Below are 20,336 nucleotides of genomic sequence, written 5' to 3'. Positions count from 1 at the left end.
AGGAAAGAGGGATGGGAACCAGGAGAGGCACCGAGGAGATGTCAAAGTTGTAGGTAATGTTCTGGGTCTTTTTTATAAGTTGATGATAAATATATGGGTATTCATTTTATAATTATTATTTATATATTATGCTATATTATCTATACATGTTTTTTAAATAATAAAATAATTTAAAAATAAGAATGGTCGGGGCGCCTGGGTGGCTCAGTCGTTAAGCATCTGCCTTCGGCTCAGGTCATGATCCCAGGGTCCTGGGATCGAGCCCCGCATCGGGCTCTCTGCTCAGCGGGGAGCCTGCTTCTCCCTCTCCCACTCCGCCTGCTTGTGTTCCCTCTCTCACTGTCTCTCTCTGTCAAATAAATAAAATCTTTAAAAAAATAAAATAAAAATAAGAATGGTTTACAAACTTTACCATCAACCTTTAAACCTAAATCTTTCTGGATTTTATATATGCATGAATGTACTTCATGTTCAAACAAATACGAAAATATACAGAGAAAAGGAAACATACGAATCAAACATGTGGTCAAAAGCCTGAATAATTTAAAAATAAATTTCCAAATGTGATTCTCACCTCTAAACTATACCAGTTACCTGCTAAATGGTCTATTTCACTCTTGTTCTTAAAGGGAATGTCCTATCACTAATGATTTTTCCATCAAATTACCATGGTCCCACATGCTCTGACTCCTGACCCTCTGGGACCTGATTTTATTTCCCTCTTTCCACATGTCCTAACCACAGAACAGATCCTAACATTCCTTAGCATTAATGTCTAAAAAGCTGATGTGTACATTTAATAAAATGTAGGTATTGCTTCATAGACATCGAATCATAAGTAGTTCCCTGTTTTCCATTTGTTCTGGGGAATTTAGGAATACTTATTTGTGGTTCTGCTTAACATGATTTCACTTGAATATTTTCTTCACTGTTAATATCCACTACAATAGAAGTCTTATCAACTCCACTTCCAAAATACATCTTGAATCTGTTCACTTCCTTCCATTTCTCCTGCTACCATTCCAGTCCAAACACTATCATTGCTTACCTGGACCAACTTAACAGCCACCTGTCTCCTTGCTTCCATTCTTGTCTCCCCACAGTACATTCTCCACACTATAGACATAAAGATTTTATTACAACACAAATTAGATCCTGTCACTCTCCTCCTTCAAATCCTCCTTTGGCTTCCTATTACAACAGAATAAAATCCAAAATTCCTTCTAGCCTACCTCTCCAAGTTCATCTCCCTCATGCACACTAAAGAGCCACACTGGCCTGACAGTTTTCGAAAAAAACCAAGGTTGTTATTGCCTTGCAGACCCTGCATTCAAGCATCTTTCTGCCTGGACTACTCTAACCTCAGTTCTTTACAGACTGACCCATCCTCATCATTCAGGGCTCAGCTCAAAAGTCCAAGCTCCAAAAAAAAAAAAGTCCAATCTGCAAGAGGCCTTCTCTGACCACTCTGGCTAAAGCAGGTCTATCAAGCACATCACCCTGTTTTCAAGCACACTCTCTGAAGCACATCACCCTGTTTTCTTTTCTTTACAGCCTTTATCACTACCTGAAATCTTATTTTTAAAATCTATTTACTTATTGTCTATCTCCCTCCACATGTAGGGACCTTGTCTATCCCATTCACTGTTACACCCTATGCCAAAATAGTTCCCAGCATCACATACAGGAAAATAATTACATGCTGAATGAATGACTTCCTGTGGTTTTTGTTCAAATTTGTCTCTGAACAAATGTTCAAGTTTAATAACCTGAATGCTTTATTCCGTTATACTATGCTTCTTTAAATAAAGTATATGAACAAAAAGCATTTTATTAACTTCTGAATTCATATCTCTTCTTGTCTTTAAAATATCATGGTAGGGGCACCTGGCTGGCTCAGTCAGTAGAGCATATGATCTTTTTTTAAAAAATTTTTATTGTTATGTTAATCCCCATACATTACATCATTAGTTTTTGATGTAGTGTTCCATGATTCATTGTTTGTGCATAACACCCAGTGCTCCATGCAGAACGTGCCCTCTTTAATACCCATCACCAGGCTAACCCATCCTCCCACCCCCCTCCCCTCTAGAACCCTGTTTGTTTTTCAGAGTCCATCATCTCTCATGGTTCGTATCCCCCTCCGATTTCCCCCTTTCATTCTTCCCCTCCTGCTATCTTCTTCTTCTTTTTTTTTTCTTAACATATATTGCATTATTTGTTTCAGAGGTACAGATCTGTGATTCAACAGTCTTGCACAATTCACAGCGCTTACCATAGCACATACCCTCCCCAATGTCTATCACCCAGCCACCCCATCCCTCCCACCACCCCCCAACTCCAGCAACCCTCAGTTCGTTTCCTGAGATTAAGAATTCCTCATATCAGTAAGGTCATATGATACATGTCTTTCTCTGATTGACTTATTTTGTAGAGCATATGATCTTGATCTTGGGATCATGAGTTAGAGCCCCAAGTTGGAAGTAGAGATTACTTAAAAAAAAATTAAAAAAAGATATTTTAAAAAATATCATGGTAAAGATGGTTAAGTATTCTGTAAACACATAGGCACAGACTGAAAAAGAAAAAAAAAAAAAACCACCAAAAAACAATGTTTGTTTTTTGTCCCAAATTGAGATTTTCAAATCCTAAGCTAAGGATATCTATGCATGCCATTTTACCTTCAACAAATGGAAAAAATATCTACTTTTATAGGTAGAACTGTTGGGGATTTAAGTTTTTAAAAAGTTATTTCTTCTTGGGGCACCTGGGTGGCTCAGTTGGTTAAGCGACTGCCTTTGGCTCAGGTCATGATCCTGGGGTCCTGGGATCGAGCCCCACATCAGGCTCCCTGCTGGGCCGGAAGCCTGCTTCTCCTTCTCCCACTCCCCCTCCTTGTGTTCCTCCTCACGCTGTCTCTCTCTCTCTCTCTGTCAGTTAAATAAATAAATAAAATCTTTTTTTTAAAAAAAAAGGTTATTTCTTCTTATGAACGTTGTGGTTTCCTACTGATTTAAAGAATAAAGGGAGAATAAATCTGCATGTATGTTAAAGGTTTTAGTTGCCAATTATAGATCCTATATATTGTCCTTAGAATAGCCCATTTATTCAACATACATATGCATCCTTAGGATACTGCCTAAAATGTGGTCAATGCATATGTATGTTGAATGAATGAATGGACTACTCTAAAAACAGTATGTTGGGGGGCACCTGGCCGCCTCAGTGGGTAGAACATGCAACTCTTGATCTCGGGGTTGTGAGTTCAAGCCCCACTTTGGGAATAGAGCCTACTTAAAAAAAAAAAAGAATAAAAACAATATGTTGGGAAGACAAACAATTCTAATACAGTGCTGCAACCAATGTATGCAGAGTAACATGTTAGAAGAGGCAAGACTATAACTAAAGTGAAGGGGTCAGGAAAAGTGTCTGAGCGGAGCTGCGATACCTGGGATGAGTCATGAGATAAACAGATAAGAGAAGGAAAGGAAGGGAGCTCCAAAGAAAATTTAAGATGCAAAGATACATTGGCTTGAGTAAGTGAGCAACATGTCAGAACCGCAATAGCAAATGTTAAGGATGGACAAAGAAATATGGCTGAAAGTGTGGGTAAGTATGCAGATAACAGTGCCCTGTACACTACATTAAGGGATTCAGATTTTGTCTTATAAGGCACCTACACAGACCCCTAGGGATTTGTAGACGTAGGCTACGTTTCTCTTAGAGAAATCTTTTATTTTCAACTTGATAAAAATCAAAACCAAAAACATTTTTTTAAAAGGATACTCTGGATCATCTGAATGGCCAACTTTTAATTGATTACTGTCATAAGATTTCAGTTCACATGTTTGTGTTTAGCAGTGCACTGGCAAACAACTGGTACCATTTGTCATCGGCACAGGTTAATGAGAAAGAAATGGGAACTACTTTATGTAAATGATGGTGTTTGACAAGTGAAGGTCAAATGAAATCACGACACACTGAACAAAGGAAAGCTTTGCAGTGGTTTAAATAAAGAAAAGAGATGAAGGCATTGAGTAATCTCAACACAAGTACAAAACGGACAGGCCTTTTGTAAGGAAATTATGCTATGGAGGACAATGAATATTTGCTTTTGGAGCGTATTAGGTCCAGCAAAAAGAGTCTCATTGGTAAAGAATAAGTATTCATTTGAATTTATTTGTTTTATTTTTGCTTCATTTAACTTATAACTGGGAGTTATAGTTGTATAAGATATACAACATAAGGAGTTTATATATAGTTTTATATTTGCATATATTTAACATACTGAAAATATTTTAAGTTAACAATAGAGAATCCTGGGTATCTACTCAGGCTTGAGAAATTCTGTTCTGGGTGATTGGGAGCCACTGAAAGATTTTAATAAGGAAATGACAGATTTGTGCTTTAGAAAAATCACTCTGGCAGCAGTATGGAGGGTTCGAATTGAAAGTACTTAAGCAAGGCAGGAAGGAGGCTACTTAATATAATAATGTGATAAAATGGTGAGGCCCTAAATTACTTAGGTGATATAAAAAGGAGATGGGTAGGAGTTAGAATCAAAAGGACTTGGTTGTGGGTGAGGAAAGGAGGGTATCCAGGATGACTGCCCTCTGGGTGAGTTGGTGGTAAGATAAAGACCACAGGAAGACAAACAAGTGAGGGTGAAGAGGAATGAGAAAAGAGAGATGATGAATTTAAGTCAGCAATGATTTGAATTTCATTTCATCCAAAGAAAATCCAGTTCTCTTTTCTGGGTCCCAGTTTTCTCAGTGACAGCTGCATTCATGAATTACCAAATTAACTATTATAGCGCGCTCTAAAAATACACATAGCACTCCACAGTATGCTGTAAATAAGTCATGAAAAATCAGCAAAAGCCCAGGCCCTGAAGGAAATTCAGCAGGGTTAAAAAGAGATGTGACAAATTTTTACTAAACACTTAAATTGTGACCCAACGCACTCACCCAGTATTGTACTCTGCTCTGTCAGTCAGAGGCGATCACTCCCTTGCCCACACATGAACAAGAGGTAGCACGCCCGAGCCCACGTGGCAGATACAAAGACACCACCCTCAAGGGACGTGCAAAGCGAGGGCGCACACCTACTGCACGATTACTGAAAACGTAGTGTAGTGGGAACTTCGACCCTACAGGCAGGGGTAGTTGACAAAGTTACCTTTTACTTAGAGGAATCAACGTGGAATAGCTTAGTCTGATAAGAATGTAAACATTTCGTATTTTAATTACCCAAAAAAGAAAAAAAAAAGAGGCGAGAGAAAGGAAGACGCAGCAATTACCGCAAAACCAGCCTGTGTCCCCGCAGGCCAAGAAGGGCGAGCTCTGGAGGAGTAATTCAACCCTAGTTTGGTGGGGATGCCAGCATCTTCCACCACTCACTCATAATACAATAGCATAATGTTTATAGACCCAAAATGATTAACCGTCAACCTCATCCACAATGTCCAACGTGCGACTGAAGGGAAAGCCGCGGGGCGTACCTTTAGCACGGACGCTGCTTTGGTGTGTGTGTGGGGGGGGAGTAGCACTCCACACAGCGCCCTCTCGGCACCCGGTCAGCGCCTCCCAGAACGAAAGTCGGGAGCTGATGGGCGTGAGCGTACCGGGGCGGCACGGTTCGCACAGTAAACCGACGCCAGGAGGCGGCAGCACAGCGCCCCGGTGCTCTGCCCCGCACCGCGTGCAGAGCAGGAAAGAGACGCCCGCCGCACAGCGCAGTCTCCGCCTGGCCCGAGGAGGCGAGGCCGGGCGGGGCCACGGCTGGTTGGAGGCGGGGCCGGCTCAAGAGCTCTCTTCCCGCCGCCTGATGGGAACTGTAGTTCTGGGAACTAGCCAGGCTCCCTCAAAGGGCTCTGGGAACTACACTTCCCGTTGAGGGAACGGCTCCAGCAGGCCGCGCGTTACGGGGGCGTCACACTACCCGCACCAGCGCTGCAGAGTATTTGAGGGGCAGGCCGAAGGGGAGTCTTTTCCTTCACTCTGCGTTCAGGAGGTGCCGATTCCGCTTTATCTCGCCCCACGGCCGTGCGCTCATTGCCCGGCTCCCGGTGTCAGCTTTTCGTGGGTTCCTCAAGTAGTTGGGGCCTGGAGGTTCGGAGGTAACGGCCGCTGCCTTGCGCGGGAGCGAGGGGCGCTCCCCTCTTCAGCCCAGCCAACCCCGCACCCAGCCCTTGCCTCCATGGGCCCAACTCGGAAACCCAACGTGTGCCGCCAGCTGAGTCGCCGGGCGCTGGGCTTCTTCTCGCGGGACGCAGGCGTGGTGCAGAGGACGAACCTGGGCATCCTGAGGGCGCTGGTGTGCCAGGTGATCGCCGGCGGCTGGGAATGGGGCCAAGGGCAGCGGGGCGACTGGCGGCCAAGCCTCCTGCCGGGGTGCAGTTTTTAAGCGTTAGAGCCTCCTTTTGAGAAGATCACATGTGATGAGCAGGGAATCCAGGCCCTGAACCAGGGGAATTAGTAAATAGCTATTAATAGAACCTCCAGATGCTTTTCGTTTTAAGCTTCTTATATCTCACCTGCAAACGATCTTCCTAAAATTTGGTCACCCGGCTTAACACGTGAGGGCAGAGTGAGGAAGATAGGAACATAATGTTTTAAATAACGTACGTGAGATTACTTTGAAAACTGACTGTAGATTTAACTATCCCACTTAAAATTGGTGCACGGTAGAGACTTATGAATTATTCCCTAAACCAAAATTCCTTGTGTCTTTCAGGAAAGTACTAAATTTAAGAATGTGTGGACAACTCATTCCAAGTCACCTATAGCCTATGAGAGAGGAAGAATATATTTTGACAATTATCGGTGCTGTGTCAGCAGGTATCTTTTTGATGAACATTTTTGCTGTAATTCACCTCATTGTTAACTAATTTTTATAGAACCACATGCTATATCAGTGCTTAATGAAATAGGAGAATGGAAAAATGAGCCCAAAATAAGAATAGGTAATAAAATGGGTTGTAATTTTAAAATCTTGTTAAATCCAAAGTTAGAGACTTCATCTTTGCAAATACCAATTTAAAACGAATTTAGTTTATAGTGCGGGCAAAATGATGGGTTGCTCAGGGTATGGAATAGTGTCTTACTATGCTTAGAAGATACCAGAGTCAAGGGAGCCAGGTATCTAATAATTAGATGCTGCTTTACAGAATAATTTTTTTTTAAAGATTTTTATTTATTTATTTGAGAGAGAGAGACACAGAGATAGCGAGAGAGAGCACGAGCGGGGAGGAGAGGGAGAAGCAGTCTCCCCACTGAGCAGAGAACCCCGATGCGATGCCTGATGCGATGCCCGATGCTCAATCCCAGGACCCTGGGATCATGACCTGAGCCACCCAGGCGCCCCTAGAGAATTTCTGTTTTGTTTTGGAAGTACTTGCATTTTTTTTGTTTGTTTTAACAGAAAAATTTCAAACTTGCTTCAAAGAGTAGTATAGTGAACCTCCATATACTCATTACTAGATTCAAAAGTGATCCAGATTTTGCTGCATTTGCTTATCTATCCCATTGTCCCCTTTTCCTTGACCTTTTTATAAACTAACTATTTTAAAGCATATTCGAAACACCATGCCATACTTAAGTTTGCTTCTCTAAAAAATAATAAGACTTTTTTTCTTTCTCTTAATAGCTTTATTAAGATATAATTCACATACTATACAGTTCACCCATTTAAAGTATACAATTTAATGGTTTTTAGTTTATTGAAATTCATATTCAATGATAGGAATTTTGGTGAACCATTGTGGTTCATATAGGCAACCATCGCTACAGTTAACATTTTCATCACCTCAAGAAGAAACTGTATTCCATTAAGCTATAGTCCCATCAACCTTCAACAGACTTTCTGTCTTTATAGATGCACCTGTTCTGGACATTTCATATAAATTGAATCACATAGTATGTGGTCTTTTGTGATTGACTTTTTAGTAGAATTACCAGTTTATTATAAAGGGATGTAATTCAAGAACAGCCAGATAGAAGAGATATGTAGGTATGTGGGAAGGGGCATGGAATATCCATGCTCTTTGAGCATACTACTGTCCCTAAATCTCTACATGTTCACCAACCCAGAAGCTTCTCTCCTTTGGTAATATATACATTTAGTGCTGTTCTTTTCCCTCAAGCACTGTTTTTGCTGCATCCCACAAATGTTTATATATTTTATTCATCTTCATTTTGTTAAAAAATATTTTAAAATTTCTCTTGAGACTTCTTTGACCCATGTGTTAATTAGAATTGTGTTGTTTAATCTCCAAATCTTTTGGGATTTTCCAGCTTTCTATTATTGACTTCTAATTTATTTCCACTGTGGTCTGAAAGCATACTTTGTATTACTTCTACTCTTTTAATTTTGTAAAGGTGTGTTTTGTGGCCCAGATTATGGTCTCTCTTGGTGAATTTCATATGAGCTTGAGAAGATTGTGTCTTCTGCTGTTATTGGATGAAGTATTGTATAGAAGTCAGTCAGATCCAGTTGATTGATAGTACTGTTCAGTTCAGCTATATCCTTACTGACTTTCTGCTTGCTGGATCCACCAGTTACTGACAGATGCGTTGAAGTCTCCAACTATAATAGTAGATTTGTTTCTCCTTGTGTTCTGTCAGTTTTTGTCTCACATGTTTTGATATTGTGTTGTTAGATGCATACACATTAAGGATTTTTTATGTCTTCTTCAAGAAGTGACCCCTTTATCATACGTAATGCCACTGTTTATCACTGATAATTTTTATTGTGGAAGTCAACTTTGTCTAAAATTAATATAGCTACTCCAGCTTTCCTTTGATTAGTATCTGTGTGGTATATCTTTCTCCATTCCTTTACTGTAATCTGTGTGTTTATATTTGAAATGGGTTTCTTGTAGATATCATGTATTTGGATCTTGTTTTTTTATCTACTCTGACAGTCTCTGCCTTTTGATAGGTATATTTAGATCATTCACATTTAAAGTGATTATTGATATAGTTGGTCTTTTTTGGTCTTTCATTCTTTTTTATGTCTTCTCTGCTTTTAATTGAGTGTTTTATATGATTCCATTTTCTCTCTATTTTAGCATATCAATCATACTTATTTTTAAAAATTTTTAATGGTTGCCTTAGAACTTGTAATACGTATTTACAACTAATCTAAATCACTCTCAAGTAGCACTATACCTCTACATGGGTAGTGTAGTTACCTTATAATAGAGTATTTCTTTTTTTTTTTTTTTTTTGCCTTTTATAATGTTGATGCCATTCTTTTTATCCATAAGCTTTATTCACTGAATACGTTGTTGCTGTTATTATTACGAACAATTTTTTACCTGTTAAATCAATTAAGAATAAGAAAAATAAAGGATTTTATTTTACCTTTATTTATTTTATTTGAGAGAGAGAAAGAATGCACGTGGGTGCACATGCACATGAGCAGGGGGAAGGGCAGAGGGAGAGAGAGAGAATCTCAAGCAGACTCCCTGATGAGTGTGGAGCCGGATTCGGGGCATGATCCTGAGATCATGACCTGAGCCACTTAACCAACTGAGTCACACATGTGCCCCTATTTATTCCTTTTCTAACGTTCTTCCTTTTTTAAGGTAGATCTGAGTTTCTGACCTATATAATTTTTCTTCTTTTTGAAGAACTTTTTTGAACATTTCTTGAAAGGCAGATCCACTGGCAACACATTCCCTCAATTTTTGTTTGAGAAAACCTGATTTCTTTTTGACTTTTGAAGGATAACTTCTCGGGATACAAAATTCTAGATTCGTTGGGTGTGATATAATGATTTATAAGAAATATATATTTGGATGTGATGTGACGAGCACTAGGTGTTATATGCAACTAATGAATCATTGAACATTATATCAAAAACTAATGATGTACTATATGTTGGCTAATTGAATTTAAATTAAAAAAAAAAATCTATATTTGGTCATTCAGGTGACCAAAATATATTTCTCAGATATATTCACTCTTCATCTACAGTTCCTGAAAATGCTTTAGAGCCATAAAGGTGAGGTAGGTGTCTTGTTATTAATGGAAGGTAACTTTCAGACCCCACCCAAGTGTAAGGGCTTGTTGCCTAGAGGACCAAACATGTGATTAGAGGGTTGGGACTTTCAGTCCCAACCCGGACCTCCAGGCAACAGAGGAGAGTTGGTGGTTGAATCAGCAGCTGGCCAATGACTTAGTACAACTATACAGTGAAGCCTCCATAAAACCTCAAGAGGACTGGGTTTGAAGAGCTCTGGGTTGGTGAACACTTGGAGATGTGGGGAGAGTGGCTTGCCTGGAGAGGGCATGGAGCTTCTATACCTTTTCCAGTGTATCTCTTCATCTAGGTGTTGATTTGTATTCTTTATCATATCCTTTAAAAACCGGTAAACATAAGTAAATGTTTCCCAGAATTCTGTGAGCCACTCTATCAAATTAAAAGAAACTAAGGAGAAGGTCACTGGAACCCCAATCTGTAGCCCATGGGTCAGAAAAACAGATAACTGCCTGGGGGCTTGGTGGCTGGCATCTGAAATGGGTGGTGGAGGGCAGTCTGGTTGGACTGAATCCTTAACCTGTGGAATCCGATGCTATCTCCTAGTAGATAGTGTAAGAATTGAGTTGAATTCTCCAACACTCTACTGGTGTCTGAGAATTGCTTGGTGTTGTGTGTGGGAGACCCCCTCCCCCCATATTGGAATTGGGTCCAGGAGTCTTAAAGACTGTGGGTGGGAGTTGTTTCATCACTTTAAATATTTTACTTTACTCTCTACTTGCTTGCATGTTTTCTGAAGAGAAGTCCAATGTAATTCTTACCCCGTTCTTCTTTAGATAAGGTGCTTTTTCCCTCTGACTTCTTTCAAGATGTTCTCTTTATTTTTGATTTTCTATAGTTAGAATAGTATGTACCTGGGTATAGGTTTTTTGGTATTTATCCTCCTTGGTGTTCTGTAAGCTTTTTGGATTTGTGGTTTGGTGTCTGTGATTAATTCTGGAAAATTATCAGCCATTATTATTTCAAGTATTTCTTCTGTTCTCTTTTTCTTATCCTTTTAGTATTCCCATTATGTGTATATTACACCTTTTCTAATTGTCCCTCAGTTCTAGAATATTGTGTTCTGCTTTTATCATTTTTGTTGTTGTTCTAGTTTGGGAAGTTTTTGTTGACATATCTTCAAGTTTACCAGTCTTTCCTTGGCTGTGTCCAGTCTACTGATGAACCCATCAAATACATTCTTCATTTGTATGGAGTTTTGATTTTTAGCATTTCCTTTTGATTTTTAGGGTTTTTTTTTTTTAAGATTTTATTTATTTATTTGACAGAGAGAGAGAGAGAGAGCACAAGCAGGGGGAGCGGCAGGCAGAGGGAGAGGGAGAAACAGGCTCCCCGCTGAGCAAGGAGGTTCTGTCTCTTTGTCTCTTCAATCTTTGCCTTTCACCACAAACTCCACTGTTTAGAGAGTGCTCTTAGGCTAGAACTTCTCTACACTCTGTTGCAAATGAAGTCAGTTTCTCTGGGAAGAGAATAGGGCTATCTGCTTTACAGCCTGCTTCTTCCCCCCAGGCAAAATCTTCAAGCCGAGGCTTTAGAGTTGGTACTGGGGTGGGGGGGGGAATCAATGGCATGCTTCTCTCTGAGTGACTCCCCTACTCTAAAAGCTGAGCACCTGGAGTTAAAGCAAACATTAGCCTCAGATTTTCTTGCCTCTCTTAATGTGGAACCACTGCTTTATGAGGTGGGCTAAGGGTAATCAGAGCCTCTGTATTCTTAGGCATGCCATGCCCAAGGTAGAGTTGGGGCTAGGTGGAAGAAGGGAGCCCTACTTTTTGACTACACTCACCCAGGACTCAGCCCCAACAACAAGCAGCTGGGAGCTACATGAGAAATGCTGTCATCCTGGTCCCCCAAGAAGGTGGCCCTCTGGGAGCTGGGGGTAGGGGGAGTCCTGTGCTCTTGGATACACCAGTCTGGAGTAGTTTTCATCTTGCTAAGCTAAGAACAGTATGGAAGCAGCACATCCTAGATCAAACATCGTAGACTCTCACTATTCTTACTGAACTCTAGTAGATTTTTTGGAATAAATGTTTCTTTGTTTGCTGTATGCCCCTAGGACCATTTCCAGAGACTTTAAATAGTTGTCCTTTTATAGTTTTCACCAGTTTTCCTGGAGAGCATGCCCATAGAGCTCCTCATGCTATCATGTTGGAAGTGGATATCTGGACATTTCTTTATATGATCATAATGTCATTACCACACCTAACGAAATTAGTAATAATTCTTTGGTATCATTTAATGCCCATTTCATAACTTACCCAGTTTAGAGGTATCTGCTGTAATTAAAAAAATTTAAATCTGAGTAGGTGGCATTGGTTGGTGATCTAATAATAAGTAGTTGGAGTTCCTTACTATGGCATTCAGGGGTGTTTTACCCATAGTTTAAGAATCACCCGTAGTTTAGAAGTTTGAGCTTGCTCTCATTCCTGTGAAATTCTGTTTGGTTTAAACCTTTGAATCAGAGAACATCAAAGGTGAATAAAATTGTCACTCAGAAAATTGTTTTTTTGGTTTTTTTTAAGATTTTTATTTATTTATTTGAGAGAGAGAGAGCACAAGCAGGGGGAATTGGCAGAGGGAAAGGGAGAAGCAAGCTCCCCACTGAGCAGGGAGCCTGACATGGGGCTCTATCTCAGGACCCTGGTATTATGACCAGAGCCGAAGGTAGATGCTTAACCGACTGAGCCACCCAGGCGCCCCGAAAATTGTTTCTAAATAGTAGTTTAATTTTAAAGTTAATCAGTTAAAAAAAAAAAAGGAAAACATCTATGATCATATCTCAGTAGTAATCAGGAAAGTATAAACTAAAGGTAAGGGACTATTTTTCACATAAAAAATGTTGTGTTCAGTACTGGTAGAGGTACAAACTTGTTCAACCTTTCTGAAAGGGAATTTGGGAGTAAAAAACCCGCAAAGGTATTTCCTTTTTTTACCCACTAATTTTCATCCTAAAATAAAGACATTCTTTATCTAATTTTCATTTTATAGTATTAGAATAATGGTTTGTGAACCCCTTGGAATTCAGCAGAGATATTCACAGTAAATGTCCAAGGGTAAAGAAAGAATTCAGTATGATCCAATTTTGGAAAATAATCTGCAGGTAAGTATATGTAATATAAAGGAAAACCAGAAGGAAATGAACCAAAATGTTAATAATGGTTATTTTTGTAATCTTATAGTATTATAATCTACTTTATTTTTCAGATTTTCTATGAATTTTATTGTGAATTTTGTGATCAGAAAAAAAATGTTAACATTTAGTTAAGAAAAGGAAAGCAATGGTGCGCCTGGGTGGCTCAGTCAGTTGAGCATCTGCCTTCGGCTTGGGTCATGATCCCAGGGTCCTGGGATCGAGCCCCGCATCGGGCTCCCTGCTCCGCAGGAAGCCTGCTTCTCCCTTTCCCACTCCCCCTGCTTGCGTTTCCTCTCTCGCTGTGTCTCTCTCTGTCAAATAAATAAATAAAATCTTAAAAAAAAAAAAAAGAAAAGGAAAGCAAAATAGCAAGTTATATCTTGGTATTCCAAATCTCTGAAAGAAAAAAGTCGCTCAGCTGAACAAACACTGTCTCAGTTATCAAGAAGAGTAATTGCTGGGCGCCTGGGTGGCTCAGTTGGTTAAGCGACTGCCTTCACCTCAGGTCATGATCCTGGAGTCCCGGGATCTAGTCCCACATCAGGCTCCCTGCTCAGCAGGGAGTCTGCTTCTCCCTCTGACCCTCCTCCCTCTCATGCTGTCTCTCATTCTCTCTCTTGCAAATAAATAAAATCTTAAAAAAAAAAAAAGAATAATAATTGCTCATTTTTCTTTTTTCCTAGCGTTGCATCAGAGCCAAGAAAACTTTATGAAATGCCAAAATGTTCCAAATCAGAAAAAATAGAGGATGCATTATTATGGGAATGCCCAGTGGTAAGATTTGTTTTTAGAGTATTTGTTTCCAACACATTTTTAGCCTAAAAGAACTGATTATTGTTAATATAGGTAAAAAGGAATAAAGCTTAAATATCAGTGATTCTTGACTCTTGAAAGGAGTCAAGAAGAGAGTATATTGCTTATTTTTCCTTGTGAAATAATTCCTATTTTTAAAAATTATACATTAATATTATGAATGTATTTTAAAAATTTGATGCCATTTGTAAATCTTGAAAACTGGAAAAAGTTATGAACTGGTTAAAAGTTTTATAAACAATGTAAGCTAGTTTAGAGTTATTCTCAATGTTTAAGAGATCATTCTGATTTAAGAGATCATTCTATCAAAATAAAATATTAATTTAGGCAACAGTTATGTTACATGGCTCTTTGAAAGTAAATTCTTGTTAGTTTTCTCCATGAATCTTGTTAGGAAAATAATAAGTCAAAAACAAAAAATAATAAAAATAATAAAAAATAAAATAATAGGCTAAACTCATTCCACGAGACAGACCAGCATTGCCCTGGTGTGTATTTTTCAGAAGACTGTTTTAATAAAATGATAACATCTTATACTTGCTAGAGGAGTTGGGAGAATTGAGTTGTAAACAAAATAAGTGGGATATTCTGAGCTTAAAAGGTGAAACAAATTTATTTATATAATTACTTCTTAGAGCCTTTAATAATACTATGCAATAATACTAATGTTCATGGTGATTTTGACAACCATATTTCAAAACTCTTTTGATCATAGGACTTCCTTTTTTGAGGTGTATTTCTACATATTGGTTTTCCATGGATCAGTGTTTTAAGAACAGCACTTAGGAAATACTGCAGCAAATTAATCAGGTCTCTGAATCTGGCTGATTGTTTTTTTTAGGAAAAATAGAACTTACAATATGGGACCAAAAATAATGTTTAAAGGATAAGAGGCTATGCTTTGAATTTACTATTAAAATTATTTCTCTCTCTTTTTAAATACTGTTGTTTTTATATAAATTGTAGTTTTCCAGAGCTGCTGCTTTCTTTTTCCCTAGACACTTATTCTCTTTAAAAAGAGACACCTTTTTAAAAATCAGAAGCTTTAAATCTATGCTTTCTTCCCTGATTTCTTATTGAGAGCTGAAAATAACTGTTGTGCCTCCAACATCTAAAGCCTTTTATTTTTTTTTTTAAGATTTTATTTATTTATTTGAGAGAGAGAGAGAGAGAGAGAGAGCATGAGCCAGGGAAGGGGCAGAGAAGCAGATTCCTCGCTGAGCAGGGAGCTGGACATGGGACTTGATCTTGATCCCAGGACTCTGGGATCATGACCTGAGCCAAAGGCAGACGCTTAACTGATTGTACCACCCAGGTGCCCTCTAAAGCCTTTTTTTTTTAATAAGTATTTTCTTTCTTTCTTTCTTTCTTTCTTTCTTTTTTTCTTTCTTTCTTTCTTTTCTCTTTCTTTCTTTCTTTCTTTCTTTCTTTCTTTCTTTCTTTCTTTCTTTCTTTCCTTTTCTTTCTTTCTTTCTTTCTTTCTTTCTTTCTTTCTTTCTTTCTTTCTTTCTTTCTTTTCTTTTCTTTCTTTCTTTCTTTCTTTTCTTTCTTTCTTTCTTTCTTGATTTTATTTATTTGTCAGAGAGAGCACAAGCAGGGGGAACAGAAGGCAGAGGGAGAGGGAGAAGCAGGCTCCCTACTGAGTAAGGAGCCCGATGCAGGGCTCCATCCCAGGATCCTGGGATCATGGCCTGAGCCGAAGGCAGATGCTTAACCGACTGAGCCACCCAGGCATCCCTAAAGCCTTTTAATCCATTTTCATTTGGGGGGGGGGGGGGGAGGAAGACAGATTTCTTAATTGAGAAAAGTTTTGAAGACACCAGTACAAAATCACCAAAAATGTAAAGCAATCCTTGCAAAAATAAAGTTTCTAGTAACCTAGTTCCTATTCTCACTTATTTTACTATTTTCTTCTCATTTGAAGTTAAACAAGATTTTCCATTAAGAAAACTGAGAAGCATATATTGTTGTTAACATATTGATGTGAAACCACATTTAAATCAGCACCCTTGTTTTTCTGAGACAGTGTGTGAAATACAACTTTTGGTTTAGGAAAATAGCTCAAACCTATTACATGTGCTATTTCAAATTATTTTTTAATAGGCAAGGTATAAATAGTATATTTTTTTAAATTAAGAATCTCCTTGGGGAGGGTATGTGCTATGCTGAGCGCTGTGACTTGTGTAAGACTGTTGAATCACAGACCTGTACCTCTGAAACAAATAAAACATATGTTAAAAAAAAAAAGAAGAAGATAGTAGGAAGGGAAAAATGAAGGGGGGAGGGAATTGGAGGGGGAGATGAACCATGAGAGACTATGGACTCTGAGAAACAAACTGAGGGTTCTAGAGGGGAGGAGGGTGGGGGGATGGGTTAGCCTGATGATGGGTATTAAAGAGGGCAGGTACTGAATGGAGCACTGGGTGTTATACGCAAACAATGAATCATGGATCACTACATCAAAAACTAATGATGTAATGAATGGTGACTAACATAACATAATAAAATTAAAAAAGAAAAAAAAGAATCTCCAGGAGGTGATACTTACATAAGACACCATAGAATAAAAAATATTTATGTCATTGCATATGATTTTAATGTAAGACTTCTAGTAGTTAATAAGCTTCCACACACACACACACTCAAGAAACAAACACAAGAACCTTGTTTCTTTCCCTAACATTTGAAAGAGAAGACAAATCTTTAAAAGCATATATAAAATAACTATGCCTTCATTTTTTTCTATTCACTTTTCAGCCTAACTGAATACTAGATTAATTCCAACTTTCCTATCCTTAACTTTCCTCTTAGAACTTCCTTTTTAGGGGCACCTGAGTGGCTCAGTCAGTTGAGCGTTTGAATCTTGGTTTCAGCTCAGTCATGATCTTGGGGTGGTAAGATCAAGTCCTGAGTGGGGCTGTGCACTCAATGAGGGGTCTGCTTAAGATTCTCTACTCTGCCCCTCCCTGCGCTGCTCTCTCTCTCTCTCAAATAAATTTTTTTAAAAAAGAGAGAACTTCCTTTTTATTTTACAAATCAAAGTAGAACTCCTTTCTTCTCTTTCTTTTCCTGCCTTTGACTTCCACCTTGTGGCAGGTGCTCAGTGGCAGGTATGCCCAAGTAGCTATTTCCCTTTTTGGGGGATAATTCATTGGCAACAGAGAATATCTTTATTTTAATTAATTAATTATTTATTTATTTATTATGTTATGTTAATCACCATACATTACATCATTAGTTTTTGATGTAGTGTTCCATGTTTCATTGTTTGCGTATAACACCCAGTGCTCCATGCAGTCCGTGCTCTCTTTAATACCCATCACCAGGCTAACCCATCCCCCCACCCCCCTCCCCTCTAGAGCCCTCAGTTTGTTTCTCAGAGTCCATAGTCTCTCATGGTTCGTCTCCCCCTCCGATTTCACCCCCTTCATTCTTTGAAACCTGGCCCATCTTCTGTTTTTCTTTGGCTGCCTTGATTCTGCATTTTAGCTTTCATTTGGAGTTACAGTAGAGCCACAGTAAATCGTGGAACAATTTGTCCTTTTGCCATTTTGACTTCTATCAAAAGGAAAACAGGTCTTGGAATAAAGAAACATTTATTCCTTGTGGAGGGGGAGGAGCAGAGGGAGAGGGAGAATCTTGAGTAGGCTCCATGCCCAGTATAGAGATCCATGTGGGACTTGATTTCACCACCCGAGATCATGACCTGAGCTGAAATCAAGAGTTAGATGCTTAACTGACTGTGCCACCCAGGTTCCCCAAGAAACATCTATTCTAGCAGGTGACTTACGCTGATGCTATTATACATGGTTTTAAGAACTGTTATTATTATCATTGTCATCACAGCAGCATCATTAGTAACACTCCTAATGTGTTATGATGATGATTGGCTCACATTTATTGAATTATTTAATACTAAATAATAAGTAATAAATTATTTGAGGTACTGTTTAAGCACTTTATGTGAATAAACTCACTTAATAAGTTAATGATAAAAATAATTACCTACAGTTTCATCTTTCCTTGTCTTAATTCTCTATTTGTACATTTAATATTTCCTCTTTGGTTTACTTACCTATTTCTTTAAGGTTTTAGCTGTTTTCTTTGGACATAGATTTCTGTAGATTTGTTCATGACCAACCAGTTTCATTTTTACATCTTGTATTTTTTAGGGGGAAATACTTCCCAATCCATCAGATTATAAATCTTCACTCATAGCACTGACTGCTCATAATTGGCTGTTTCGCATATCAGCAACTACTGGAAAAGTCCTTGAGAAAATATATCTTGCTTCATATTGCAAATTCAGGTATTAACTGTGACTTTATTACTCAGAATTTTATTAAAATTTGTGACTTGTGGCCCAGGAAATTACAAGTTTTAGATTGTTTTTTTTTTTAAGTTTCCCATTGTATATCTGGATCTCAATTTATAAACCTTTTCTCTTTTTCTCTCCTTATGACTACATTTGAAGATCTGAGGATACAGACCTTTTATCATTTATTTTTGTATCACTCATAAGTAACTAACCTTGGCAGATATCTCTCCCCCACCCTTTTCAAATTTCCCTTCTACAAATAATATTTTGTATGTTCTACGAATAGTATTTTATATGTAGGTTGCATTTCAGGATAGGTTTTCCTGAAGGCTAGTCTGTTTCAGTTAAATCACCTGCCTAGTACAGTCAAGAACTGTTTTGTTTTGTTTTGTTTTTAAAGTGATCTCTACACCCAGTGTGGGGCTCAACCAAGATCAAGAGTCACATTCTGACTGAGCCATCTGGGTGTTCCTAAAAGCTGTTATTTTAACTTAGTAGTTTTATATATTATATATAGACATATTTGGAGTAAATATATGCATGTAGAATGTGAAGGTAACATTTTTAATGCTTTTTGTAATGTTAATGTCCATTTTAAAGTAGGAATGGTCTTTTTTCTAAGTTTTGAATACTGTTTGATCAAACAGTTTTTATTTATTGACACTCTAGAACGATTAAAATTCAATATATACATATTTTTTAATAGGAATATATCCATATAAAGATGTGAGGGAATTTTTAAGTTATTTGTTTTTTAAAATAAATTAATTTGCTTTTATAATTTAAATAAAGAACTGTTTATTTATGAAATATCTGTTATATTTTGATTATAAGGAAACTTACCCAAATGAATAACCTTCTCTTCATCCTTTTACAAGATACCTGAGCTGGGACACTCCTCAAGAAGTCATTGCAGTCAAGTCAGCTCAAAACAAAGGCTCAGTATTGGCCCGGCAGGTAGACATCTTTAAATATCAATAAATAAATCTTTAAACATCAATAAGATGAGGAATTTGTTTCCTGAGGAAATTGTCTGCAAATTTGTTAGGAAAGAACTAATGATCTTGGCTTTCTGAAGAATGGTAGAAAAGTTAAGAAAATGATATAAACTTAATAAATACCCTTTAAGCTGCTTTGGGGAAGTACAACAGATTATTTTACATTCCACAGTGGAAAGAAATTGACAGAACCTTGTTCTTTAAAGTAAGGAAGCTATCTTTTTCAAGCAGAGAAATCATTCAAACTTTAACTATTGATAATTTTTTCTCATTTCACATAGACATGTCAGTGTAATTCTACTTTCAGATGATGTGACTATGATAACTGTCTTTTGATTTGGCTCTTTATTAGAATCCCAATTTATAACATAATTTATATTATGTTAATAAAATAATATATGTATAATAATGACATAATTATATATGATATCTATCAGAAATCTATATTAATTTATATTATAATACAGAAAATATATTTTACTATGCAGTATATAAAATGTTTTTGTTATATAGTATATAAAATATGTTTTGTTGCTAAGAAATGTTTACTGTTAATGTTTGTTTATTTTTATTTTTATTTTTTATTATTTACTTATTTTTGATGCGGGGCTTAAACTCATGACCCTGAGATCAAGACCTGAGCTAAGATCAGGAATCAGAAACTTAAATGACTGAGCCACCCAGGCGCCCCTATGTTTACTTGTATAGATTTGTGTGTGTATGTGTATGTGTATTGAAGGGCTGAAGGTTTAATGGACATATTTTGAACATGTATGCTTTCCTGTGTAAGTAACTTTGCAAGGTAGATAGATGTTTTCAATTCATGAAAACATCCACATAACTGCTAGGACAGATGGATGTTTTCAACTCATGAAAATAGTGTTTCTGAAATTCTTTTGAGAGCTGCCTGTAATTTAATTTTTCCTTTTAGGCAGGCATTCAACAGCCTGTTTTGCTGTACCTTGCAGTGTTCCATGTTTTACCTTTTTCACTTATAGGGATTCTGGAGATCAACAAGAAGGTAAGAATT

At 37.9% G+C, this 20,336-nt stretch overlaps 2 protein-coding genes across 6 annotated transcripts in view; one reads left to right on the top strand and one right to left on the bottom strand.

The window, feature by feature from the left end:
- METTL8 (methyltransferase like 8) overlaps positions 1–5,788 on the bottom strand; it is a 94,486-nt gene extending 88,698 nt beyond the window's left edge. For 3 of the 5 annotated variants that reach the window (XM_032408310.1, XM_032408282.1, XM_032408296.1), the window contains exon 1: positions 5,501–5,788. The gene's annotated coding sequence lies outside the window, so the exon portion shown is untranslated. Of the gene's footprint in view, positions 1–4,967; positions 5,463–5,500 lie in introns of those variants that run through there. The other 2 variants (XM_032408289.1, XM_032408302.1) reach the window with 1 other exon arrangement.
- A 52-nt stretch (positions 5,789–5,840) lies between these two features.
- DCAF17 (DDB1 and CUL4 associated factor 17) overlaps positions 5,841–20,336 on the top strand; it is a 36,075-nt gene continuing 21,579 nt past the window's right edge. Inside the window, exons 1-6 of the mRNA XM_032408272.1 lie at positions 5,841–6,324; positions 6,736–6,839; positions 13,861–13,951; positions 18,163–18,299; positions 19,187–19,265; positions 20,238–20,327. Of these exons, the coding sequence (XP_032264163.1) occupies positions 6,199–6,324; positions 6,736–6,839; positions 13,861–13,951; positions 18,163–18,299; positions 19,187–19,265; positions 20,238–20,327 (627 nt within the window). The 5' untranslated portion in view covers positions 5,841–6,198. The remainder of the gene's footprint in view (positions 6,325–6,735; positions 6,840–13,860; positions 13,952–18,162; positions 18,300–19,186; positions 19,266–20,237; positions 20,328–20,336) is intronic.

Source organism: Phoca vitulina, unplaced genomic scaffold (genome assembly GCF_004348235.1).
Source record: "Phoca vitulina isolate PV1807 unplaced genomic scaffold, GSC_HSeal_1.0 scaffold1, whole genome shotgun sequence".
Classification (NCBI taxonomy): domain Eukaryota; kingdom Metazoa; phylum Chordata; class Mammalia; order Carnivora; family Phocidae; genus Phoca; species Phoca vitulina.
Note: the sequence above shows the minus strand (reverse complement) of the source record. Positions and strands in the feature narration are given on the sequence as shown.